Below are 26611 nucleotides of genomic sequence, written 5' to 3' on the forward strand. Positions count from 1 at the left end.
AAAATATCTGACCCAGGAATTTCAAAAGTCAGGACCCAATACCACACCAAACGGGGGGGGGGGGTAAGTGCGGAAGCAAGGGTCTTAAGTCTAAAAAGCCCGCGTTTGAGGTCCACAGACTCAGCGAAGGAGCGAGAACACTGCAGCCCCGACGGCCCGGAGCTGAGGCCCCGCCGGCGGCGGTGCGCGCCCCGCGGAGGGAAGGCCCAGCGGGCGGGGCCGGCGGCTAACACCCAGGGACCGTCAAACCACTCGCTAGACAGGGGCGCTCCCGGCGCTCTCGGCCTCCGCCCTTCGAAATGCCGCCGGCTCCTGCGCGGGCTCCCACGGGCCCTTAGCCGGGTTTACAGTCCCAAGGGGAGCCGGGGACAAAACCTAAGCGGTACGAGCGCGCGGTGACAGTCCAGTGGCGGCGGCAACCTGGCGGCGGACGCAGAAGTTAGACCGCTCCTTAGTCAAGGAGCGCCGCGCAATACCCCTTGCAGAACTCAGAACTCTCGCGATAGGCGAGACTGGGATTCCCGGAAGTGATTCTCCGGAAGCAGTATGGTTGCTTCCCTGTCCTGCCGAGGCTCAGCCCGCTGAACCGCTGACAAGATGCAGTCAGATGATGTGAGTCTTGTTGCGCTGCCACTCGGGTTTTATGAAGTGTGTCTCGCTCGCTTTAGGAGACTCAGAAGCCACCTACTCAGCCGGCCCATTAGCGTAGGGTGGCTCCGGAAGCGAGGCTTCCAGAGCCCTGATTTCCGAGCGTGGGGCCCTCACGTGTCTACCCGGGCACTTCGGGGTTAAGGGGTCAGGACACCGCCACCTCAACCCCTAGGGTCGGTGTATCCAGGCCTTGGTGCCTAGCAAGGAAGGACTTTGCGTATGGTCCCCTGGGGACTCGGGAGGCGGCGGGGTAGGGGGTGGGTGGCGGCCTGGGGGACGGTACGGTGAAGTTTAGACACCAAATTTAAGCATCCTTTTCAACCACGTGCACCGTACTTTTCAACCTGCTTTTCCTGTGTTAGGTTTTTTTTTTTTTTACGTTTGCTCCACTCTCTGCCCACGTCAAAATTTTGGAAGCATCCTAGACTTATTCGTTTAGTTATTTGTATGAGATATATTCAAGCGCCTACAGTGTGCCAAGAGTAATTACTGGAGATTTGGTTGTTATTAAGCCAGGCAAAAGACCTCTATTTTACTGTAGCTCTGGCGGGGGAGACAATAAACATGTGAACAAATTAAATACAGTTGAACCGTGTAATACTACTATGAAAGAAACATCAGGTTGATGCGGATAGGGCTGATGAGGGAAGATTTCTCTGAATAGAAGGTATCTGAGGCGAGATCTAAAAGATGAGAAGGAACCGCCACTGGGGGCTGAGGGAAAAGCAATCAATCTGGGCAGTAAGAACAGTAAAATACAAAGATCTGGAGGTAAGAGAGAAGGAATGTGGTAAAGGACATTAGTGTGACTGTGTTATAGAAATCAAGGGAAGAAAGGTAGGGAGTGAAGTTGGGTATCTTTGCAGGACAAGATCATGTAGAGTCTTGGAGGAGGTGTTTTAAGGCTTTTTTTTAATGAGAAGTGACATCTGATTTACGTTTGTGAAAATGTCTCTAGTTGTGTGAAAGGCTTTCGAAGGAGAGAAAGAATGAAAGCAAGGAGACTAGAGCATGATGAAAGTAGCTTCAATAAGGTGGGAGTGGTCATGAAAAGAAATGGATGAATTACAGGTCTGTTTTATCATTGTAACCGGCAAGACTTGGTTATGGATGAAATGAAGAAGGGAAAAATCAAGGGATTTTTGGATTTGAACAAACCTTTCAGTGGTGGTTTTATTTATGGAGGTGGGGAAGACTAGGGAAGGAACCCAGTATTCTTTTGAGAGGTGTAGAATTGAGAGCTCCATTTGGACCTGTGAATGTGTTTGATGCCTTTTAGATATTCAAGTGGAGATGTCAAGTAAGCAGCTGCATGTATATACAAATCTGGTGCTCTGAAGAGAAGTTTGACCAGGAGATGACAGTTTGGGAGTCATCAACCTGGAGATGATATTTAAAGCCACAAACCAGAATTAGCTCCTACTTCTCCAGTTTCATTTCCTCTTACCTGTTTCCCACCATCCCCTGCCAAACACACATCCTGTAAAATTCCAAAAAAGTTGTTCCATTCTTTAATGCTTCTTTGTGTTTTTCCCTTTAACTACTTCAGAGCCTTTCCCACTTCCTCCAGGCAGCTCACGCAAAGGCTCTCACGCTGTTACACACCTCTGCTGTGGCATTTAGATTGCTGCTTTGTGATGCTTTGTTTACATCTCTTTTTCTGTAGCTAGAAAGAAAAATCTTTTTAAGGATTGTACCTTCCTTCATTCAGCACGTGCCTGAGTGCCTCCTGTGTGTCAGGACTTTGAAATGTCAGTGTCTTACATAAGTATTAAGTGTACAATAAATGCTGAATGAATATAGAGCATATGAGTTAGTGGAGGATGGCAACAGAGGATCTTCCTTGTCAATGAGGTAAAATCATGGTATGTGTGGTACGTATATCCAAAAATCTAGTAGTGTGTGACAACGATGCATAATGAACACATTAAGTAAAAAAAAAAAAAAAAAGTCACTACTATATATATAATCTCATATTGTTTAAAATATACATATAGGCACGCTAGTTGGTATAATATACAAATTAAAATACTACGAAATTGGGGCTTCCCTGGTGGTGCAGTGGTTGAGAATCTGCCTGCTAATGCAGGGGACACGGATTCGAGCCCTGGTCTGGGAAGATCCCACATCCCGCGGAGCAACTAGGCCTGTGAGCCACAACTACTGAGCCTGCGCGTATGGAGCCTGTGCTCCACAACAAGAGAGGCCGCGACAGTGAGAGGCCCGCGCACCGCGATGAAGAGTGGCCCCCGCTTGCCACAACTAGAGAAAGCCCTCACACAGAAATGAAGACCCAACACAGCAAAAATAAATAAATAAACTAATAAACTCCTACCCCCAACATCTAAAAAAAAAAAAAACTACGAAATTGTATCTCTGGGCAGTAAGGTTATGGTTATCGCTAATTTGTATTTACTTTTCCTACAAGAATCTGTTATTTGTGTAAAAAAACAAATAAATCAGACTATTTTACAAAGCATTTCTTTGCCCTCTCATTCTTCAAAGACTCATTTCCTCAGTAAAGCAGGGTGCTGCCCTAGCGCATTGTTCTCTTGGATTAATATGGCATCTGCTAGGTAAGAGCAATTGAAATGGGTTTCTACTTTGTCTTGCAGGTTATCTGGGATACACTAGGAAACAAGCAATTTTGTTCCTTCAAAATAAGGTGAGTCTAGATTTTCAACTTGGATACAGATTCCGTCAGTTGCCCTCTTCGCATCCCATCTTAGAATCTTTGCTCTTTTCCTCTCATTCTAGAACCAAGACTCAGAGTTTTTGCAGAAATGAATACAGCCTGACTGGACTGTGTAATCGGTCGTCCTGTCCCCTGGCAAACAGTCAGTATGCCACTATCAAAGAAGAGAAAGGTAACTCCTCGGTCTTAACTTCCAAGAGAAGTACTCAACAGCTTTTAAAAGGATATTTTTTAGTCTCTCCGTAAATAATAATAAAACTATTTATCCTGCAGGACAGTGCTACTTGTATATGAAGGTTATAGAACGAGCAGCTTTCCCTAGGCGTCTCTGGGAACGGGTAAGACTTAGGACATAAAATCATGACGACCATTGATCAAGAGCAAAAAGGCCACATGCTTTTCTCACTTCCTTGACCATGTCTACCTTAAATTCTTGGAGCCGTCCTTATTAGGCCCCATAAGTGTCGTTAACAGCGAAGACTTAATATGACCCTTGCCCTTCAAGCTTCCTTTCTGTTTAACAGGTCCGGCTTCATAAAAACTATGAGAAAGCACTGGAGCAAATAGATGAAAATCTAATTTACTGGCCCCGTTTCATTCGACACAAATGTAAGCAGAGATTCACCAAGATCACCCAGTACCTAATTCGAATTAGAAAACTTACACTAAAGCGGCAGTGAGTACTGATCGTTCATTTATTTGTTTTTAGATTACCTTTCCATGCATCTTATTATGAAGCTGAGATATTGTGAAACCTCTAGTAATGTTTTCTGTTAAGTTCAACTTTGGGTAATTTTTTATGACATGCTAAGCAGCAGTAGCTTTACCACAGATTAAAGTTGTGCCCTTTAATTTTGCAGGATTTTAAAAACAGTAGACTACAACTTGATTATCAGCTTCAGTAAATTGTCTTTTTAACTCTGAGGGAATCCTAAAATTAGGGAGTTGAAAATGATCTTAAAAATGTGAAATGGAGTGTAAGAACTTTACTGTGGGTTCACTGAAAACTTACTTTTTTAAATGATATGAAATCCACAGAATTAATTGCATGCCGTCTTTAAGGAGTGATAGGCCCTAATTCATTGTGACCTGCAGAGAAAGCTAGAGATGTCAATCTTCTGTAGAAAATTATTTTTTCTTATCTTGCGGAAGCATTAATCTTTAGCATTGTAAGGCATCCTGAAACAGCCATGTATATGAACAATGTCAAATATATGTAAAAATGCCTGACTTTTTATAGCATTAACTATCTAGAAAATTTTATGTAATCTTGCTATATTTAGCTGAGCCCTACAAAATCAATTCCAATCCTTTTTTTTCTTCTATCTTTTTTTTTTAAGGAACGTGTAGAACATGTAATTGGGGTTTCTGATCATGTGTTTTATTTCCCGTAGGAGGAAACTTGTTCCTTTGAGTAAGAAGGTGGAACGGAGGGAAAAAAGAAGAGAGGTAACTTATTCTGATAATCGTAGGTTCTGTATTTTCATTGAGGGTAGGGCTGTAGTCAGGTAGTCAGGTCTCATGAGAACGATTCAGTCACTGCTGTCTGTGAACCGTTCGGGCCCTAGATTATGGACAACAGTATTAGTTGCATATGCTATCTGATGTTCCATATCTGAAGATTATGACTTTCAGGGCAGGTTAAAATGTGGGTACTTTGGGGGTATGTGTAATGGAGAACAGAAAAAATACCTTAAATAGAGATCCACAACTCCTTGTCTGAAATTCTTGAGGTCACATTTAGAATTCTGGTATGTTGCCAATCTTATGTTTTACATATTACCCTCAGCCAGCTTTGAGCATTCTCATTAAACACACTAGTAGCTGTGCAGTGAAATATAACAATGTTTCACTAGATGAATCCACACTAGATGGAATTTAAAAAATGTTTTTTTAAGGAGCCTCATGTCAGGTCAGGTCATGTTAGGCATCTAAACTGGGTTTTTGGGGTTCTGAAATTGCTGGTAAGGGATTAATAGGGATTAATTGGGATTATTTGTTTCTTTGAAGTAAACTTGTCAGCTTTGTTACTGAAGTAGTGAACAGTGATGATAATATTTTGCTATCCATGGAGAATCTAGTCAGGAAATTCCAGCCTTTGTCATAGAGAGCAGTCTGCCAGTCCACCTCATGAGACCTCACTCAGGCTGAGTATTCTTATGCTTTTAAGACCCAGAAATTACCTTTTCCTGACAAGTTCACATTTTCAGTAATTCTAGCTATTTGCTTTGCTTACCATCCTTCCACCAACAGACATTTACCTCATCATTTGTCATATCCTATCAAGGAATAGCTTTAATAATCTTGATGCTTTTGTTTCCATTAATCACATAGAGTTCTGTATCTCAAACCTGTTACATCATTCGTCTCCAAACTTATTTTTTTGGTGCCGAAACCCAGGATTGAATCTCCAACTTTTTTGATCACTCACCCCATCAGTAAAATTTTTGAACATATGCTCCCCAATATATTACTTGTAAATGTTATCATACATGTATATTTGCACCAATAGGTGTATTACAAGTAAAAGTTTGTGATGTAGTGAAGTGAAGGTTTGGTTCTCAGCAGTGTAAATTTGCCTTTAAGCGCTGTTATAAGTGATAGAGAGCTCAGAGACAGAGAGAAAGGAGGGCCTTTTTTTTTTTTTTGCGGTACGCAGGCCTCTCACTGCTGTGGCCTCTCCCGTTGCGGAGCACAGGCTCTGGACACGCAGGCTCAGCGGCCATGGCTCACGGGCCCAGCCGCTCCGCGGCATGTGGGATCCTCCTGGACCGGGGCACGAACCCATGTCCCCCGCATTGGCAGGCGGACTCTCAACCACTGCACCACCAGGGAAGCCCAGGAGGGCATTTTTGAGTGCCTGCATTTAGTACTTGCTGTTCATTTTTCATTCTCCACCACCAATTATGCAGACATTTTTGTTTAAATCTGGCTAGTGAGTTTTCATCCTCCCTGAGTCAAAACAGGCATTCTTGCAAACCTTTCAGAAGAAATTAAAATTTTCTATTTTTACCAAATAAGTTTGAAGCCCTCTGAAATAGATTTGGAAGATTTTTAAATGGGTTAGGAAATGGCGTTTCCAAATTTTTTAAGTGTGTGATTGCAGCTTTTATAGAAGACACGTTTTCAGCAATGTCACATATAGATGTAATCACTTTTTTAAATGTTCTAGCCACAGAACAAGGTTTTTTTGGAAAAACAATTCTTTCAAACTCACTGTTAAAATATTGCCTTTCCTTTGAAAGAACAGTGAGTGTATTTATTTTTTAAAACTTCTGCTACAGAGGCTTCCCTGGTGGCGCAGTGGTTAAGAATCCGCCTGCCAATGCAGGGGACACGGGTTCGAACCCTGGTCTGGGAAGATCCCACATGTGGCGGAGGAACTAAGCCCGTGTGCCACAACTACTGAGCCTGTGCTCTAGAGCCTGCGAGCCACAATTACTGAAGCCCGTGCGCCTAGAGCCCGTGCTCTGCAACAAGAGAAGCCACTGCAATGAGAAGCCCGCGCACTGCAATGAACAGTAGCCCCCGCTCACCACAACTAAAGAAGGCCCGCGTGTAGCAACGAAGACCCAACACAGCCAAAAATAAAAACAAACAAAAAAACTTCTGCTACGTTACATACTGCTGACAGCCATCTGTCATCTTAGAAAAGGTTGACAAATCTGGAACATTTTTCTCTTTGTGAAAAATGCATGGTTCTTTAAGTTCTACAACTCCTTTTAAAGTACTAAATCATTAAATAACCAGCATACATCTTTAAAACTACTACTCCCTATCTTATTGCAAAGTATTCAGTATCATCTGTAAATCCACTTAACCAAGCAAATAGCTATAGGCTGCAATAATCTGAATAAAGGAGTGAGGCCACCACTTTCAAACTCTTGTGCAGTATTTTTTCCCTTGGCATATCTTGCTCACTGTAATGTGACACACAACTATTTCCTTTATGGACAGAGTCAAGGCAGCTATGTGAGTGTGCATAAAAATGTGTAATAGTTAATATCTTAAAGAAAAAAATATACAAAAAAGTTTTGAGTATTTGCTTGCTACATCTCAGTGGATCACCCCTGAGGTGTGAGCACCCACTTTAGAGAAAAATGTAGATCACAGTAACCTTCTAACTGCTCTGTGTGCTCCCAGTCTCCCTGCCTTGTAATTGATCCTGTGCATTGTTCATCCTAACATAGCTTCAGTGTGTAACACTAACATTCTCTATGATTTTTACTCTCAAATTAATGCACAGTCTTTGGCAAGAAAGGCAGATTGAGGTTACATTTTTATGTTTTGTTTGTGTAAAGGTTGATACCATGTATCATTTCCTACAAAAGACCACTGAAGAGATTTTTTGATCTACTTTCTATCTATCACATGGAATCTAACACCGTTTTAGAAAGCATAAATGGGTGAAGGTCTCTGTTTCCTTTTCGCAGCTTTTATGGAGTCTGCTTCAGGACTTCTAATTTTCTGAGACACTTAAATGTATGTAGACCTACTTGCTTTGTGTATCTGTCAAAGAATTTGTAGAATTTAATTTAGAAATCTATTCGTAAGGGACCTCCCTGGTGGCGCGGTGGTTAAGACTCCATGCTCCCAATGCAGGGAGCCCAGGTTTGATCCCTGGTCCAGGAACTAGATCCCACACGCATGCCACAACCATGGAGCCCACGAGCCGCAACTAAGACCCGGTGCAACCAAATAAATAAATTTTAAAAAATAAAAATAAATGATCAAACTATTTTAAAAAATCTATTCATAAAACCATAGGAATTTTTTTAAAGATACATATATCTGGTTGGACAGGCAGAAGTTCCTATTACAGTAAGAGGGAAAAGGGGATTACATCTTTCACATAAAAACTTGATTTCTCCCACTTCTACAGGCTGAAAAATGAGTCTAATGAAGTAAATGGGTTTGCTCTTTTTCTCTTACAGGAAAAGGCATTAATAGCTGCTCAGCTGGACAACGCCATCGAAAAGGAATTGCTAGAGAGACTGAAACAAGATACGGTGAGAAAGCTAGGAACTTTGGGGTACAGATTTTATTTTTTAGGTGGTAATATGCTAGGAAATGTAGGAATAGTGGGAAATGTGTTTTATTTTTAAGGATGCTAGAAAGATCTTCACCTTGATTTTATTACTGGAATAAAATAGATATCATATAGGCCCTGGCTTCCTCATTTTAGTTTCCTGATCAAGCACATAAAATACTTTAGTTACTCTTGATACTTCAGTAGAGAGACCTTTCCTTTTTTGCCATTATTCCCAACTCCCCCTCCCAAACACAACAACTCCAGATCTCTATATAAAAGCCGTACAGTTTCGATCCTCCTGCCTATTCATCCTAGACTTTTAAGGTTCTTTAAAATGAATTTTTATTGTCTTTTGAAAAATTTATGTCATTTACAGAAACATGAATAAAACTTACTTTTTCCTACTATTTCCCCTTTATCAGCAAAATTACATTTGTTCCAATCCATGGGTTTTATAGACTATTAAGTTTTAAGTGATCTGGTATCCATCCTTCATAGAAGGTGCCTGTTTGGTATTAATCACTGATTATTTAAATGTCAAATATGGGTTTTTGAAAGACACTGCTGGCTCTAGGCCTGACAATAATATAGTAATATTACTAATTATTCTTGTTTGATCACTGAGGAAAATAATATACTTGTTGGACGGTGGACTTCAAGCATAAGATCCAAATGTGGTTAAAGCTGACCCACGTTTATGTTCTTTAGTATGGCGACATCTACAACTTCCCCATCCATGCCTTCGACAAGGCCCTGGAACAGCAGGAGGCAGACAGTGGCTCTTCAGATGCTGAGGAAAAAGATGATGAAGAAGATAAAGTAAGCTTTGTGTTTTTGCTTTGTCAAGCAGTAATCTATGGGATGAGATCTTTTTTTTTTTTTTGAATTTACTTATTTATTTATTTTTGGCTGTGTTGTGTCTTCGTTGCTGTGCACGGGCTTTCTCTAGTTGTGGTAAGTGGGTGGCTACTCTTTGTCGCGGTGTGCAGGCTTCTCATTGCGGTGGCTTCTCCCGTTGCGGAGCACGGGCCCAGGGCTCACAGACTTCAGTAGTCGTGGCTTGCAGGCTCTAGAGCGTAGGCTCAGTAGTTGCAGCGCACGGGCCCAGCCGCTCTGTTGCATGTAGGATCCTCCCAGACCAGGGCTCGAACCCGTGTCCCCTGCATTGGCAGGCAGACTCTTAACCACTGCGCCACCAGCCCAATGAGATCTATTTTTATGTAATTGAGAGAGAATATCATTTTCATTTCCCTAACCAAAATAGATATTTGGTTATTTTTTCCTATCATTTTTGATTAATTTGGTTCAGAAGTGGCTGCTTTGTTCTCCAGGTTCAGCCAACAAACTATTTATGCATTGACAATTTGATCTTATTTATTAGCATTCTAAAATTTTTCCTGCAAGATGACAAATGAAGGGTCCTTATTAGCTGAGGGAATATAACATTAAGCAACCTACTGAAATTTACAAGGGGCTTAATTTTACTGTTAATATAGGGGAAGTACTTAAATGATAGTATTTTTAGGTAAAGGGCAAATTTAACAAGTAGATTCACAATAGACTCACACAGGTACACAGGTGTAACTTTTCCTAGTAGTAAACTATTTTTTAATATTTGAAATTAATACTTTTTGTTGAATGTGCAAAGAATTGTTTGCTCTTGTACTGTATATTGATTTTAACCATTTAAAATGAGGATGTTTTATCTCTAATGATTTAAATCAGGCATGAGAATTGATATCCCTGAAGTGTTTTAAATTCAGAAGTATTAAACTTGGAAATAAGTTGATTTTGCTTGCCTAGTAAGTAGACTCTCATTCTGTTTATGTTATTGATGCACTTATCAAAGAATAAAACCAGATGTCTAAGCTGAATTTTCATTATGTATCTTGAACATAATAGTTACATTTTATTTTAGGATGTGGGAAAAAGAGAGTTTGTGGAAGATGATGAAGTTGATGAGAGTGACATAAGTGATTTTGAGGTGAGGTTCATGGGTAAAAATCTGTCCTTGGCTTCAGACAAAAAAGGGGGAGGGGAGTTCTGGTCACACAGAGCAGATAAATTCTCTAGTTTTAGTTCTAAATAGGCAGTTTGGGGAATGAATCTAGCGTCTTTCCTATTTTTTTCCCTCCCCACATTAGGACATGGATAAACTGGACGCCAGCGGTGATGAAGATGAGGATGATAAATCCTCCAGTGAGGAAGAAGAAAAGGCCGTTGACACTAAACACAAAGGCAAAGCACCCTTGAAAGGACCTTTGAGGAGGAAAAAAGCATACGTAGAGATAGAGTACGAGCTGGAGACAGAGCCCGAGGCCAAGGCCAAAACCACGTGATTTCCCTTCAGACGTTTATAAACAGGACTGGACATTTTGAACTTCTTCCCTTTTTTTTTTATCTTAAACACATACACACTTCTGGGTTTTGCTCTTTATCTTGTTTTTAACACAATATTTGTGTTTTTAATATTTATGCTACTTCTGTGGGGCAAAAAATATGGGAGGGAGTGGAGAAAAGCCTAAATTGTGAACAGAGTATTTTTATAGCATTGTTACGTGTGCTGGAGTAACAGCTTGAGCCCAAGAAACGTAACCGATGAGTTTGTGGGTGTAAATATTTCTAAATTTTAAATGCTACCCACCCGTTTCCTTGGTATCCTCCCCCTGCATTCCTCCCCCTCCCCCCTTTATTTAGAAATGTCCAGACTTCAATTTTTTCATGTTTTCTTTTCCCTACTTCTATGGGAGTAAAAAGGAAAGAAGGAAAAAGAAGATCTAAGTTATAATGTTTAATATAAATATACCTTTTTCCTGAAATGATTCCATTTGAAACAATTGGAACAGAAAGAAAATCCTTTCCTCTTCAGGAAAGTAATACAAGTCTTAAGTTGCATTGTAGGGAGCTCCTTCAGAAACCTGCTGCACTCTTCGGATACAGTTCCCCACCTTACTGTCTTCACAGCTTTGGGGAATTTTAGCCAGGAGACCCTGAAACATAAAACCAAACAGTGTGTTTTTTGTTTGTTTGTTTGTTTGATACGTGTTTTCCTTTTACCTTGGTGGTTCTTTCTTGGTACCATACTCAAAGAAGGAAGGATGGATGACACTAGGGCACAGTTCACAGAACAGGTGTAACTTTAGAAATGGAAATGTCCTACTGGAGCACGGAGAAGTAGCTTACTACCAGTCAGGGTGAATCAGATTAAATCTAGGGCTTGAAAAGTGCCCAAGATTAAAAAGCCAAGATGAAATAATTTGAATAAACCATGCTACCCCTAAATATTTTTAGGATATGAATTTCTTTTCATGCTGCCTTATAACTTTCAATTGATTTCTAAATGGGGTAAGAAATGAGACAGTAATTTATAAATTATGTATACGTGGACACACAGCTATTGTATGCTATGGCTTTGAGAAGTTAACTTCTGTGGAATATGAGACCAAAGGAAGAATTCCCACGTGGATAAGTAAGCATGTAGAAAACACAGTTGCCTCTGAAAAACTGGAAACATTTCTGGTAACTGAATTGCTTACTCTACCTAAATTATTACTCCTTGGTGGTTTATAGCCCATTATTTCAACCTGTTTTTTTTTTTTTCATTCAGACCACTAGAACAGAACTTAAATTTCTCGATCATGATCCTTTTGCCCATTCTCTGTCCTGGCTCCAGAAACATCCACTGATCCTCTTGCCTTTTGGTCTAAACAGTTCTGAATAGGTTTAAAGGAAGAATAAGGTATTAATCAAACTCCATTGAAGGCTAGAAGGCTCAGAGGTAGAGACTCGAAGCCCCCACGTTCATTTACAGACTTGGTCAGGCACTTAAATGTAAATTAGAATCACAGGAATTACCTGAGGATGAAGAAGCCTATCAGAAGCCAAGTCGCAGACTGTCCCTTACCTTCACCTGTCCTTCAGAGCAGCGGTCCAGGAGAATCAGGCAGTCTGTGGCCTCTTCTAACAAGGCACTCTTAACAGATTCGGGTGTGAGGCTTGAATCCCTTGCTACATCACATATCAGTTTCAAGAGAGCCTTCAGTAAGACCACAAGTCTACAGGGAACTCTGGAATCAAGAAGGAAAATGATGTTCAGACTCCGAATCAGGATATTAAAACTGAAAGAGATTTCAAAGGCCATCTAGTAGAAAACCCTCATTTCATAAATGAAGGAACTGAAGTCAAAATTTACGACCACAGAGCTGGAAGCAGAACTAGAGACCAGACTCCAGATTTCTGAACTTTAAGGCCCTTGGTTTTTTCTACAGCATGCTGCCCATACACACTGACATTCTGGCCTGCCCAGGAATACCTAGTTTCCCTCCATAAGCATGGTCCTACCGTAAGCAAAGAGCCCCTCCTGAAAAGGGAGAACTGGGACCTCCCTTACCAGGGGCCTATACTTTTGACCAGAGAACAGGAAATGGTCCATAGTTCTTTAGCTTTGATGTGGTCTTAGGCCTGGAGATTAAAAATACAGTGAGGGAAATAAGCTTGGCTTTTGAGACTTACGTGTCAATTTGAGTTTTCTGTCACTATATTTCTAGATCCTAGATTACCACCAGTTAGGCCCAGTCTATTTACTTCTACTTAGCGTTTCTAAAAGTTTTTATGATAATGATTACACAAAATTGTAAATGCACTTAATGCCACTGAATTGTACACTTTAAAATGGTAAATTTTATGTATTTTTTAACCACAATAAAAAAAAAACTAAAAAGCCTTAAGGAAGCTGAAAAATAATTTAACTTGTAGTGTGAAAATATAAATAAACTATACTTCTGGGCAGAAATGTGACTGGGAGAAGAAAAGTTTCCATCCCTCATCTTGATCTAAAAAACATTAAGTGTTTTCCTGTAACTTGTGTGCTGCTCAGCCCTCCACCTGTCATCACTCAACACACAATTTGCTGTTTCCCACTCCCCAGGCCCCGGCCCCTCCATAATTGACATTCATTTTCTGACCTCTACGTTTGCTTGCTGACCTCTTCTACTTGGACAGTATTAGTCTGATTCAATTTCATTCATGCATCTATTCCAGTCACTTTAAAAATATCTGTGTACTTAATACCAGGTTCTGAGTAAGTTCTGGAGTTCTCAGTGTACTAAAGTGTTCAGTCTTCCATCCTCCTGGAGCTTCTAGTTCAGTAGAGGAGAAAGACAGTAATCAAATAAATGCAGCCTCGTTACAAATGTGACTGTGGGGTACATTATGAGGAGATGAGAGAATACGGCTCAGAACAGAGACACGCACGTGTTGCTGAGGCACTGGACTCTCGCTGAATTAAACATGTCATGCAAGAGAGCCTTCTGCAGACCCAACACGTTTGGGTTCCAGCTTGCTGTTCGGGACACCTACCTCGAGCCAGAGTTGGAATGCTAAGCAAATATATCCCAGATCAGTATTCTGATTACCACAGATGTTCAGTGATGTGCTATGAGTGCTCCATTCTCTATCAGATTTAAGAAACATTATGGTGAACAAAGTTAAGTACGTCTACTGTAGCACTGCTAAATGGCCTTTAAAATTCTAATATGCATTATAAATCCAGAGAAATGTACACCTGAAGGAACTGACTATATTATATCTTCAATGCCACTTTCACAGTTCAAAATCCAATTGGTATGGAAAAACAGGAGGTATTCAAATATATGGCACGTCCTTAATACTTTGTACTGAATGTACACCTGGGCAAGTTCTGAAGGGAGTATCGGCTGAGTTTTGCCCCTCTTAGCACACCTGTCTGCTGGCTGTCATACCTGGGCCAAGTATACTGCATGAGAAGTTTTAGGGCTTCCAATATCTTCAATCTAGCCTCCTCCTCGGGTCCATCATAAACCTCCAGATAACCAATGATGACTCGATCCAGCCTCTTCAAGTGCCGGACAGTTAAGATCCCCAACCTAAAAATGACAGAGAAAATGTGACTCCAAAGAGTGAAGTTGAAGTTGAGTATGGCCACGCCCAGCTGCCCTGGGACTCACCTCTTCACGAAAGCCGGTAGGTTTCTTGCGTAAGTCCTGCGTAAGAGAAGGCGGTGCTCGGGCTCCATGTGCGTCAGAATCAGCTGCAGGACCTCGTCACAATGTGTGGTGGGTCGGGCTGCATCTCCCTTCCAGTGCAGGGCTTTCTCCAGGATGGGGAATAAATCCAGCAGACACAGGAGCACAGCCTAGGAGGAAGTAATAGAAAGGAATTGTAGTAAACGAATTTGTATTCACAACACACAGATTTTTCTAGCAACTTCCACTAATCTACCATCCTTGGGGTCCATGTCATAGAATTCTAAAACAGTCTAGTAATAAGTTTAATGTATATTACTTTACATTTTCAAACTTTTTTTACATTCTTTTATCTCCATCGGACCGTCTCAAGTTAATACTTTCTCAGGGTGATTCTTTGCTAATCTATAAAATTGGAAGAATAGCAGAGCTAAGACTTTAATCCAAAACTTAGGAGTCTAAGTCTACTGTCAGTAAATTCCTGAGTCTAAGTGATATTTACAAGTATTTACAATAAAACCACTCCCAAACAGAATCTCAGATGATCCTATTTGTATCCACTTCCACAGCCCTATCTGAAATTTCAATGTCTAGGCACTCCCTTTTAGCTCTCCCGGGATCTTTGTTCTTTCTTTTATGTCTTTTTTCCTTTTTTTTTTTCCTTAAATCACCATCTCAAGAGCCCTAACACCTTTCTGGCTGTTAGCACAGCCTGGGTTCTCAAAACCAAAAATAGTATTTAAAAAAGAAAGGTGACAGACTGAGGTGGGAGGAGGGAGACTAGGCATAAAATAAGAAACAAGGTAATTTCGACCTCTGATTTTATATAACTTGTTTCTTCTGTCTTCAGAATGTTCTCTGCACACCCCCCATAGTTGAAACTTTTTTTTTAACATCTTAACTGCAGTATAATTGCTTTATATTGTTGTGTTAGTTGCTGCTGTATAATAAAGTGAATCAGCTATATGTATAAATATATCCCCATATCCCCTCACTCTTGCGTCTCCCTCCCATCCTCCCTATCCCACCCCTCTAGGTGGTCACAAAGCACCGAGCTGATCTCCCTGTGCTATGCGGCTGCTTCCCACTAGCTATCTGTTTTACATTTGGTAGTGTATATGTGTCCATGCCAGTCTCTCACTTCATCCCAGCTTACCCTTCCCCCTCTCTGTGTCCTCAAGTCCATTCTATACGTCTGCGTCTTTATTGCTGTCCTGCCACTAGATTCTTCAGAATCTTTTTTTTTTTTTAGATTCCATATATATGTGTTAGCATATGGTATTTGTTTCACTCTTTCTGACTGACTGCACTCTTTCTGACTTACTTCACTCTGTATGACAGACTCTAGGTCCATCCACCTCACTACAAAAAATTCAATTTAGTTTCTTTTTATGGCTGAGTAATATTCCATTGTATATATGTGCCACATCTTCTTTATCCATTCATCTGTCAATGGACACTTAGGTTGCTTCCATGTCCTGGCTGTTGTAAATAGAGCTGCAATGAACATTGTGGTACATGACTCTTTTTTGTATTATGGTTTTCTCTGGGTATATGCCCAGGAGTGGGATTGCTGGGTCATATGGTAGTTCTGTTTTTAGTTTTTCAAGGAACCTCCATACTGTTCTGCATAGTGGCTGTATCAATTTACATTCCCACCAACAGTGCAGGAGGGTTCCCTTTTCTCCACATCCTCTCCAGCATTTATTGTTTGTAGGTTTTTTTATAATGGCCATTCTGACTGGTGTGAGGTGATACCTCATTGTAGTTTTGACTTGCATTTCTCTAATGATTAGTGATGTTGAGTACCCTTTCATGTGTTTGTTGGCAATCTGTATATCTTCTTTGGAAAAATGTCTATTTAGGTCTTCTGCCCATTTTGGATTGGGTTGTTTGTTCTTTGCATATTGAGCTGCATAAGCTGCTTGTATATTTTGGAGTTTAACCCTTTGGTAAGGATTAAATCCTTTTTCCCAGTTGCTTCATTTGAAAATAGTTTTTCCCATCCTGAGGGTTGTCTTTTCATCTTCTTTATGGTTTCCTTTGCTCTGCAAAAGCTTTTAAGTTTCATTAGGTCCCACTTGTTTATTTTTGTTTTTATTTCCATTTCACTAGGGTCAGAAAGTATCTTGCTGTGATTTATGTCATATAGAGTGTTCTGCCCATGGTTTCCTCTAAGAGTTTGATAGTGTCTGGCCTTACATTTAGGTTTTTAATCCATTTTGAGTTTATTTTTGTATATGGTGTTTGGGAGTGTTCTAATTTCATTCTTTTACAGAAGCTATCCAGTTTTCCCAGCACCACTTATTGAAGAGGCTGTCTTTTCTCCATTGTATATTCTTGCCTCCTTTATCAAACATAAGCTGACCATATGTGTGTGGGTTTATCTCTGGTCTTTCTATCCTGTTCCAGTGATCTATATTTCTGTTTTTGTGCCAGTACTATACTGTCTTGATTACTGCAGCTTTGTAGTATAGTCAGAAGTCTGGGAGCCTGATTCCTCCAGCTCTGTTTTTCTTTCTCAAGATTGCTTTGGCTATCCGGGGGCTTTTGTGTTTCCATACAAATTGTGAAATTTTTTGTTCTGTGAAAAATGCCACTGGTAGTTTAATAGGGATTGCATTGAATCTGTAGATTGCTTTGGGTAGTATAGTCATTTTCACAATGTTGATTGTTCCAATTCAAGAACATGGTATATCTCTTCATCTGTTTGTATCATCTTTAATTTCTTTCATCAGTGTCTTATAGTTTTCTGCATACAGGTCTTTTGTCTCCTTAGGTAGGTTTATACCTAGGTATTTTATTCTTTCTGTTGCAATGATAAATGGGAGTGTTTCCTTAATTCCTCTTTCAAATTTTTCATCATTAGTGTATAGGAATGCAAGAGATTTCTGTGCATTGATTTTGTATCCTGCTACTTTACCACATTCATTATTAGCTCTAGTAGTTTTCTGGTAGCATCTTTAGGATCCTCTGTGTATAGTATCATGTCATCTGCAAACAGTGACAGTTTTACTTCTTTTCCGATTTGGATTCCTTCTATTTCTTTTTCTTCTCTGATTGCTGTGGTTAAAACTTCCAAAACTATGTTGAATAATAGTGGTGTGAGTGGATAACCTTGTCTTGTTCCTGATCTTAGAGGAAATGGTTTCAGTTTTTCACCATTGAGAACAATGTTGGTTGTGGGTTTGTCATATATGGCCTTTATCATGTTGAGGCTAGTTCCCCTGACACCTACTTTCTGGAGGGTTATCATAAATGGGAGTTGAATTTTGTCAAAAGCTTTTTCTGCATCTATTGAGATGATATGGTTTTTCTCCTTCAATTTGTCAATATGTTTTATCACAGTGATTGATTTGCATGTATTGAAGAATCCTTGCATTCCTGGGATAAACCCCACTTGACCATGGTGTATGATCCTTTTTTTAAAAATTTTTTTAATGATCCTTTTAATGTGTTGTTGGATTCTGTTTGCCACTATTTTGTTGAGGTTTTCTGCATCTATGTTCATCAGTGATATTGGCCTGTAATTTTCTTTTTCTGTGACATCTTTGTCTGGTTTTGGTATCAGGATGATGGTGGCCTCGTAGAATGAGTTTGGGAGTGTTCCTCCCTCTGCTATATTTTGGAAGAGTTTGAGAAGGATAGGTGTTAGCTCTTCTCTAAATGTTTGATAGAATTCGCCTGTGAAGCCATCTGGTCCTGGGCTTTTGCTTGTTGGAAGATTTTTAATCACAGTTTCAATTTCAGTGCTTGTGATTGGTCTGTTCATATTTTCTATTTCTTCCTGATTCAGTCTTGGCAGGTTGTGCCTTTCTAAGAATTTGTCCATTTCTTCCAGGTTGTCCATTTTATTGGCATAGAGTTGCTTGTAGTAATCTCTCATGATCTTTTGTATTTCTGCAGTGTCAGTTGTTACTTCTCCTTTTTCATTTCTAATTCTATTGATTTCAGTCTTCTCCCTTTTTTTCTTGATGAGTCTGGCTAATGGCTTATCAATTTTGTTTATCCTTTCAAAGAACCAGCTTTTAGTTTTATTGATCTTTGCTATCGTTTCCTTCATTTCTTTTTCATTTATTTCTGATCTGATTTTTATGATTTCTTTCCTTCTGCTAACTTTGGGGTTTTTTTGTTCTTCTTTCTCTAATTGCTTTTGGTGCAAGGTTAGGTTGTTTATTCGAGATGTTTCCTGTTTCTTAAGGTAGGATTGTACTGCTATAAACTTCCCTCTTAGAACTGCTTTTGCTGCATCCCATAGATTTTGAGTCGTCGTGTCTCCATTGTCATTTGTTTCTAGGTATTTTTTTGATTTCCTCTTTGATTTCTTCAGTGATCACTTCGTTATTAAGTAGTGTATTGTTTAGCCTCCATGTGTTTGTATTCTTTACAGATCTTTTCCTGTAATTGATATCTAGTCTCATAGCGTTGTGGTCGGAAAAGATACTTGATACAATTTCAATTTTCTTAAATTTACCAAGGCTTGATTTGTGACCCAAGATATGATCTATCCTGGAGAATGTTCCATGAGCACTTGAGAAAAATGTGTATTCTGTTGTTTTTGGATGGAGTGTCCTATAAATATCAATTAAGTCCATCTTGTTTAATGTATCATTTAAAGCTTGTGTTTCCTTATTTATTTTCATTTTGGATGATCTGTCCATGGGTGAAAGTGGGGTGTTAAAGTCCCCTACTATTATTGTGTTACTGTCGATTTCCCCTTTTATGGCTGTTAGCATTTGCCTTATGTATCGAGGTGCTCCTATGTTGGGTGCATAAATACTTACAATTGTTATATCTTCTTCTGGGGTTGATCCCTTGATCATTATGTAGTGTTCTTCTTTGTCTCTTATAATAATCTTTATTTTAAAGTCTATTTTGTCTGATATGAGAATTGCTACTCCAGCTTTCTTTTGATTTCCATTTGCATGGAATATCTTTTTCCATCCCCTCACTTTCAGTCTGTATGTGTCCCTAGGTCTGAAGTGGGTCTCTTGTAGACAGCATATATGTGGGTCTTGTTTTTGTATCCATTCAGCCAGTCTATGTCTTTTGGTTGGAGCATTTAACCCATATACATTTAAGTTAGTTATCAATATGTATGTTCCTATTACCATTTTCTTAATTGTTTTGTGTTTGTTATTGTAGGTCTTTTCCTTCTCTTGTGTTTCCTGTCTAGAGAAGTTTCTTTAGCATTTGTTGTAAAGCTGGTTTGGTGGTGCTGAATTCTCTTAGCTTTTGCTTGTCTGTAAAAGTTTTAATTTCTCCATCGAATCTGAATGAGATCCTTGCTGGGTAGAGTAATCTTGGTTGTAGGTTTTTCCCTTTCATCAGTTTAAATATGTCCTGCCACTCCCTTCTGGCTTGCAGTTTCTGCTGAAAGATCAGCTGTTAACCTTATGGGGATTCACTTTTATGTTATTTGTTGGTTTTCCCTTGCTGCTTTTAATATTTTTTCTTCGTATTTAATTTTTGATAGTTTGATTAACATCTGCCTTGGCATGTTTCTCCTTGGGTTTATCCTGTATGGGACTCTGCAATTCCTGGACTTGACTATTTCCCTTCCATATTAGGGAAGTTTTCAGCTATAATCTCTTCAAATATTTTCTCGGTCCTTTTTTTTTCCTCTTCTTCTAGGACCCCTATAATTCGAACATTGGTGCATTTAATATTGTCCCAGAGGTCTCTGAGACTGTCCTCAATTCTTTTCATTCTGTTATCTTTATTCTGCTCTGCGGTAGTTATTTACACTATTTTATTTTCCAGGTCACTTATCCTTTCTTCTGCCTCAGTTATTCTGCTATGGATTCCCTCTAGAGAATTTTTTATTTCATTTATTGTGTTGTTCATCTCTGTTTGTTTGTTCTTTAGTTCTTCTAGGTCCTTATTAGATGTTTCTTGTATTTTCTCCATTCTGTTTCCAAGATTTTGGATCATCTTTACTCTGAATTCTTTTCAGGTAGACTGCCTATTTCCTCTTCATTTGTTTGGTCTGGTGGGTTTTTACCTTGCTCCTTCATCTGCTGTGTATTTCTATGTCTTCTCATTTTCCTTAACTTACCGTGTTTGGGGTCTCCTTTTCGCAGGCTGCAGCTTCATAGTTCCCATTGTTTTTTGTGTCTGCCCCCAGTGGCTAAGGTTGGTTCAGTGGGTTGTGTAGGCTTTCTGGTGGAGGGGACTGGTGCCTGTGTTCTGGTGGATGAGGCTGGATCTTGTCTTTCTGGTGGACAGGACCGCATCCGATGGTGTGTTTTGGGGTGTCTGTGAACTTAGTATGATTTTAGGCAGCCTCTCTGCTAATGGGTGCGGCTGTGTTCCTGTCTTGCTAGTTGTTTGGCATGGGATGTCCAGCACTGTAGCTTGCTAGTTGTTGAGTGGAGCTTGGTCTTAGTGTTGAGATGGAGATCTCTGGGAGAGCCCTCCCTGATTTATATTACATGGGGCCAGGAGGTCTCTGGTGGTCCAATGTCCTAAACTCGGCTCTCCCATCTCAGAGGCACAGGCCTGACACCCAGCCAGAGCACCAAGACCCTGTCAGCCACATGGCTCAGAAGAAAAGGGAGAAAAAAATAAAGAAAGAAGGAAAAATAAAATAATCAAAATAAAAAAAATTTGTAATTGTTAAAAATAAAAAAAAGAAAGAAGAGAGCAACCAAACCAAAAAACAAATCCACCAATGATAACAAGCATTAAAAACTATACAAAAGGGCTGCCCTGGTGGCGCAGTGGTTGAGAGTCCGCCTGCCAATGTAGGGGACACAGGTTCATGCCCCGGTCTGGGAAGATCCCACATGCCACAGAGTGGCTGGGCCCGTGAGCCATGGCCGCTGAGCCTGCATGTCCGGAGCCTGTGCTCCGCAACAGGAGAGGCCACAACAGTGAGAGGCCCGCGTACCACAAAAAAAAAAAGAAAAGAAAAAACAGACAGACAGAACCCTAGGATAAATAGTAAAAGCAAAGCTATACAGACAAAATCACACAGAGAAGCATATACATGCACAGTCACAAAAAGAGAAAAAGACAAAAAGTATACATATATGTATATATTTTAAAAAAAAAGGAAGAGAGTAACCAAATCAATAAACAAATCTACCAATGATAATAAACTCTAAATACTAAACTAAGATAAACATAAAACCAGAGACAAATTAGATGCAGAAAGCAAACCCCAAGTCTACAGCTGCTCCCAAAGTCCACCACCTCAATTTTGGGATGATTTGCTGTCTATTCAGGTATTCCACAGATGCAGGGTACTTTGAGTTGACTATGGAGATTTAATCCACTGCTCCTGAGGCTGCTGGGAGAGATTTCCCTTTCTCTTCTTTGTTCGCACAGCTCCCGGGGCTCAGGTTTGGATTTGGCTCCGCCTCTGCGTGTAGGTCACCTGATGGCATCTGTTCTTCGCTCAGACGGTACGGGGTTAAAGGAACAGCTGATTTGGGGGCTCTCTCTCACTCAGGCCAGGGGGAGGGAGGGGTGCGGATGTGGGGCGAACCTGCGGTGGCAGAGGCCAGCATGATGTTGCAACAGCCTGGGGCACGCTGTGTGTTCTCGCAGGAAGGTTGTCCCCGGATCACGGGACCCTGGCAGTGGCAGGCTGCACAGGCTCCTGGGAGGGGAGGTGTGGATAGTGACCTGTGCTTGCACGCTGGCTTCTTGGTGGCTGCAGCAGCAGCCTTAGCGTCTCATGCTGTGTCTGGGGTCCGCGCTGATAGCCGCGGCTTGCATCCATCCCTGGAGCTCGTTTAGGCAGTGCTCTGAATCCCTTCTCCTCGCGCACCCCAAAACAATGGTCTCTTGCCTCTTAGGCAGGTCCAGACTTTTTCCCGGACTCCCTCCCGGCTAGCTGTGGTGCACTAGACCCTTCAGGCTGTGTTCACGCAGCCAACCCCAGTCCTCTCCCTGGGATCCGACCAAAGCCCGAGCCTCAGCTCCCCGCCCCTGCCTGCCCCGCCGGGTGAGCAGACAAGACTCTCGGGCTGGTGAGTGCCGGTCGGCACCGATCCTCTGTGCGGGAATCTCTCTGTTTTGCCCTCCGCACCCCCTGTTGCTGTGCTCTCCTCCGTGGCTCTGAAGCGTCCCCCCTCTGCCACCCACAGTCTCCGCCCGCAAAGGGGCTTCCTACTGTGTGGAAACCTTTCCTCCTTCACAGCTCCCTCCCACTGGTGCAGGTCCCGTCCCTATTCTTTTGTCTCTTGTTTTTCTTTTTTCTTTTGCCCTACCCAGGTACATGGGGAGTTTCTTGCCTTTGGGGAGGTCTGAGGTCTTCTGCCAGTGTTCAGTAGGTGTTCTGTAGGAGTTGTTCCACATGTAGATGTATTTCTGATGTATCTGTGGGGAGGAAGGTGATCTCCAAGTCTTACTCTTCCGCCAGCTTGAAGGTCTCTTCACAGCAGATGCTGTGCGCCGCAGCCTGCCCAGGACCCTATCGTTTACGTCTGTCCTGGTGTGATTCCAAACACCACGCCTGAAACTCTTATTCATCCTTTATAAGCAAATATCACCTCCTTACCCGATCCTCTTAAAACCACCTCAATACCACCAAACCTTGTTAGCTGCCTACTGTTCAACACCCACTGCACTTTACAGAAAACTTTTAATAGATTTATTACTCTGTACTGTATTTAAATATACAGTATATATATTTGCATAAATGTCTCTCCAAAGGATTTCTTAAAGTCAGAAACCCTGTCCGACTCATTCATTCTTGGAACCTACAATGGTTACTGGCACACAGTAGGTACTCAATGTCTACTGGATGAAAGAATAAATGACACAAAAAACCCAACATACAAGGAGTTCCCAGAGTGTGTGTTGATATAAAAGCAGCCCAGAAGTGAAGACACTTAAAGTAATAAAAATGGAACATTTTTGGGAGTTCCCGGTCAGCCAAGTGGTTAGGACTCGGTGCTTCCACTGCAGGGGGCTTGGGTTCAATCCCTGGTTGGGGAACTATACCCTGAAAGCTGTGTGGCCAAAAAGAGAAAATAAAGAAAAAGGAAAGCAGAAAAAGAACCCATCTCTCTTTTACTCATAAATTGGTGAGACTAAAAAAAAATTAAAAATAAAAAATAGAACTTTTTCAGACATAAAGCTGCCCCCAAGTGATATATAATTGACCCAGATGAAGATAAAACACTGGCTTTTCTGTGGAGACTCAGGAATGTGGATGTCTCTTGGTATTGAGACATTTTCTAGTCATTTGCTACCCCCATATTTTCAATTTGTCAGTGGTTCTCAGTTATCATCTTTACCTTCCTAGAAGAGTAAAATGTGTACCAAGTATTCTTATTCACATAGTGCCACCTTCTACTCAAATTTGAGAGCTCAGACTCAGAGTTATGAACAAATCTTACCATTACCTGAATGAGGTGGTGCTCCCGTGTGTACAGGTGGTTGAAAAGGGCATGGTATAGGACTTGGGCCCTGTTGTACTGCAGCAGATCAGCAGCTGGCTGCAATCAAACAAATTACCCAATTAAAAGCTTCCAGAGGTTGGCAAAATGTTGATAATTTTTGAGATTGAACGTGGTACATGGGATTCATTATACCACTCTCTCTACTTCTGTGTATATTTTAAAAGCTCCATAATATACAGTTTAAAAAAAAAAAGCAGTTTCCTTGAGTAATAGATTGCACATTTGGGTAAAATCCCTTTCAGCTTCTGAATTTTTTGTTCCTTGAAAGTCAGTTGTTAATGACTCAAAGTCTGGTTCTTCAGTCTGACGATGGTCTACGTTCCTTATATACATCACCTATAAGATACAACCTACTAGGTTGGCAGAGGAAAATACAGAGAGAAAAATATAAATTAGTGAAGTGAGAGTCACATGACAGCATTAACAGAAAGCCAGTTAATAAAAGATATAAACATGGGCAGCAGTAGAGCAGTGATGTCGTGAACGAGGAATGGCCATGATGACTCAGCCTGCACCATCGGTACAGATGACAGAGAACGGAGGCCACTTACCACATTTAGCACAATGTGATGGAGGCAGTGGACACCCAGGATTTTGTTCTCGGTTTGATAGTCATCTGAGATGAGCAATGACGGGGGAAGTACCCTTTCCAGATGTTGGCTCAGCCAGGGTCGAGTGACCTTTTGCAGAGTCCATGAGAAAACATGTTTGGTGGCTGGGTTACTCTTCCAGGAGTCCCTAAATGGAAATGTGAAACCACATTAAGTGACATGGTGTCCAGTTCAAGCTAACTATATTTTCTTATACTTGAAAGAAAAATACATTCCACATAAGATAACTCAATGTTAACAACATACATTTTTAAGATTTAGATCAAAATAACGTACAGAACTTACACTAAATACATTTATCACCCAGGGCTCTGGGTCTAAAGAATATCCGATAAAAAGTAGCCAGTTATAACCACAGCTATGTAAAGAATCTGTGGTGATGGTGGTGGTTACAGTGAGAAAGTGTTGAGAAGGGAGACAGGAGGAAAGGAAATGTCTTCAGTATCACTATTATTATTATTACCACATGGGAGCAAATGAATCAATATTCAAACAGCAATTTATAGCTTATAAAGTGAGTTTACACACATAACCAATCTTCAAATACGGTGTAACAGGTAATGTTATCTTTGTATTGCAAATAATGAAACTGGTCCTATTCAGAAGCAATAAAAAGAAGCAAGAGACATCCTCAAAACTAAGCCTTTTACCTCCACATTCCTGGTAAAAAGACAGTTATGTACTCACTTTTTTCTCATCACTCCAGGGTCACAAACACAAATGTACAAAGTAGCAAGTGGAAACTCACAGAAAATACTTTAGCTAACAGCAATCTAAAGGACTTTTATTTTTTCATCCCAAACACGCTTCCATATCTAGTAAGTAGCGATGAGCTTCAAGATTCCTAAGTTTAAATTCAAACCATAAGTTTAAATCTTCTCGAAGTTTAAATCTTCTCCAAATCCCCAACCCCATCTAACTGAAGAAAGTTAAGTCTAAATAAATGGGACTGAACTTCCAATTTCAGGGCAGTTGTCAGGACTGGAAAAAGCACTAGAAAATCAAGTCTGAAGACCTGGGTTCTAATGTCGAACTTGCCACTACCGAGTTAACGTCATCACAATCACAACCGTTCTGGGCTTACAACACCTTTATGTCGCTGATGCAGACACAAGACTCCTTTGAGCTCTAACCTTCTAAAACATTAGTCTGAAGCTTAAGTCGGTGGCCCTTACGGCAGGAGTACTCACTTATTCAAATCGGGTTTGAGAAGCCCCATGACCGCAGTAAATCTCCCTTTCTCATCTTCATTTTCTCCGTGGAGGAATCCAGCCACAGAACCACACTCAGTAACCTGAAGCAGTAAGGCGAGCACCTGTCCAGCGACGCCCTGAGATTTTGGGCTGGTCCATGGTTGCTCCAAGTTGTGTGTGATGGCAAAAATATAGATGGGTCCTGCCAAGTGACGGAGGCCTGCCTTCCATGCAGAGCAAACCAAGGAATTCTTAGCGGTCTCAACTTTCCTCAACAGCTTAAGGAAGAGTAACCCAACTGCTGCCGCTTTCTCGGCCACTTCGGAGTGACGATCACCTCCCCCTTCCGGCCCCTCGGGAGGAGCTGCATACTTCCCCAGGGCTTTTGCCACCTGCCCCAGCATCTCGGGCATTCCACGGAGCGAGGTGTCACTCCCCGCAAACAACTGATCACATTCTTTGGCATCTAGTACAGCACTGAGGTCCCGAAGAGCTGCATTTCTGGCCTTGCCCCGTCGGGATTCCTGACCGGCAAACTGGTGCAAGATCTGGGAGAAGGCCTGTCCGAGGGCGGAGAAAGGCCACTGTCCAGGACAGGAAGAGCCCTCCCGCGGTGGGGATTCCCGAGAGCCGTCAGGCTCCATGCCTCAGACCGAGGACGAGGATGGAGGCGAGCAGGGGTCCGCTAAAGAGGGAAGGAAAGATAACTCCGGGGCTGGGATTCTCTCAAAGAACAGAACTAAAATCAAATAAAACGGCGAGACGTCTTGGAGGACCGAGGGAGAGTCTAGCCCGCAGAAGAGTAAAGGTATAAAGGAAAAGATGCGGGAAAGGGGGTTCTCTGAGAGTAACAGAAGCTCAGATTCCCAACAGTGGAAGGGAGAAATTACTCTTGCCTCTCTGAAGACTCAAAAAAAAAAAAAAAGAAGAAGAGAAAACAAAAAAATCCTAAAGAGCCTGAGAAATAAATCTCTAAGGCGTGACACTAACAGAGCCGCCGTTACCTTCAGC

The 26611-nt window shown here is 41.2% G+C and overlaps 2 protein-coding genes across 3 annotated transcripts; one reads left to right on the forward strand and one right to left on the reverse strand.

The window, feature by feature from the left end:
• Positions 1-342: 342 nt before the first annotated feature.
• MAK16 (MAK16 homolog) lies at positions 343-11978 on the forward strand. The gene is made up of 10 exons (XM_030832964.3): positions 343-612; positions 3267-3316; positions 3409-3518; positions 3620-3684; positions 3871-4022; positions 4741-4795; positions 8281-8355; positions 9087-9197; positions 10297-10362; positions 10523-11978. Exons 1-10 carry the CDS (start codon positions 598-600, stop codon positions 10715-10717), a joined length of 894 nt encoding a protein of 297 aa, XP_030688824.1. The 5' UTR covers positions 343-597; the 3' UTR covers positions 10718-11978.
• TTI2 (TELO2 interacting protein 2) lies at positions 8034-26611 on the reverse strand. 2 transcript variants are annotated; one of them, XM_060291368.2, is made up of 8 exons: positions 25598-26611; positions 24348-24534; positions 23740-23832; positions 14363-14550; positions 14138-14281; positions 12283-12445; positions 9270-11368; positions 8034-9168 (listed from the first exon to the last, which is right to left on the reverse strand). In XM_060291368.2, exons 1-7 carry the CDS (start codon positions 26242-26244, stop codon positions 11264-11266), a joined length of 1527 nt encoding a protein of 508 aa, XP_060147351.1. In that variant the 5' UTR covers positions 26245-26611; the 3' UTR covers positions 8034-9168; positions 9270-11263. The 2 variants fall into 2 exon arrangements, with proteins under 2 accessions (XP_060147351.1, XP_030688759.1); XM_030832899.3 differs by having other exon boundaries at positions 8052-9168; positions 11185-11368.

The sequence above is a fragment of the Globicephala melas genome, chromosome 21 (assembly GCF_963455315.2).
Source record: "Globicephala melas chromosome 21, mGloMel1.2, whole genome shotgun sequence".
Classification (NCBI taxonomy): Eukaryota; Metazoa; Chordata; class Mammalia; order Artiodactyla; family Delphinidae; genus Globicephala; species Globicephala melas.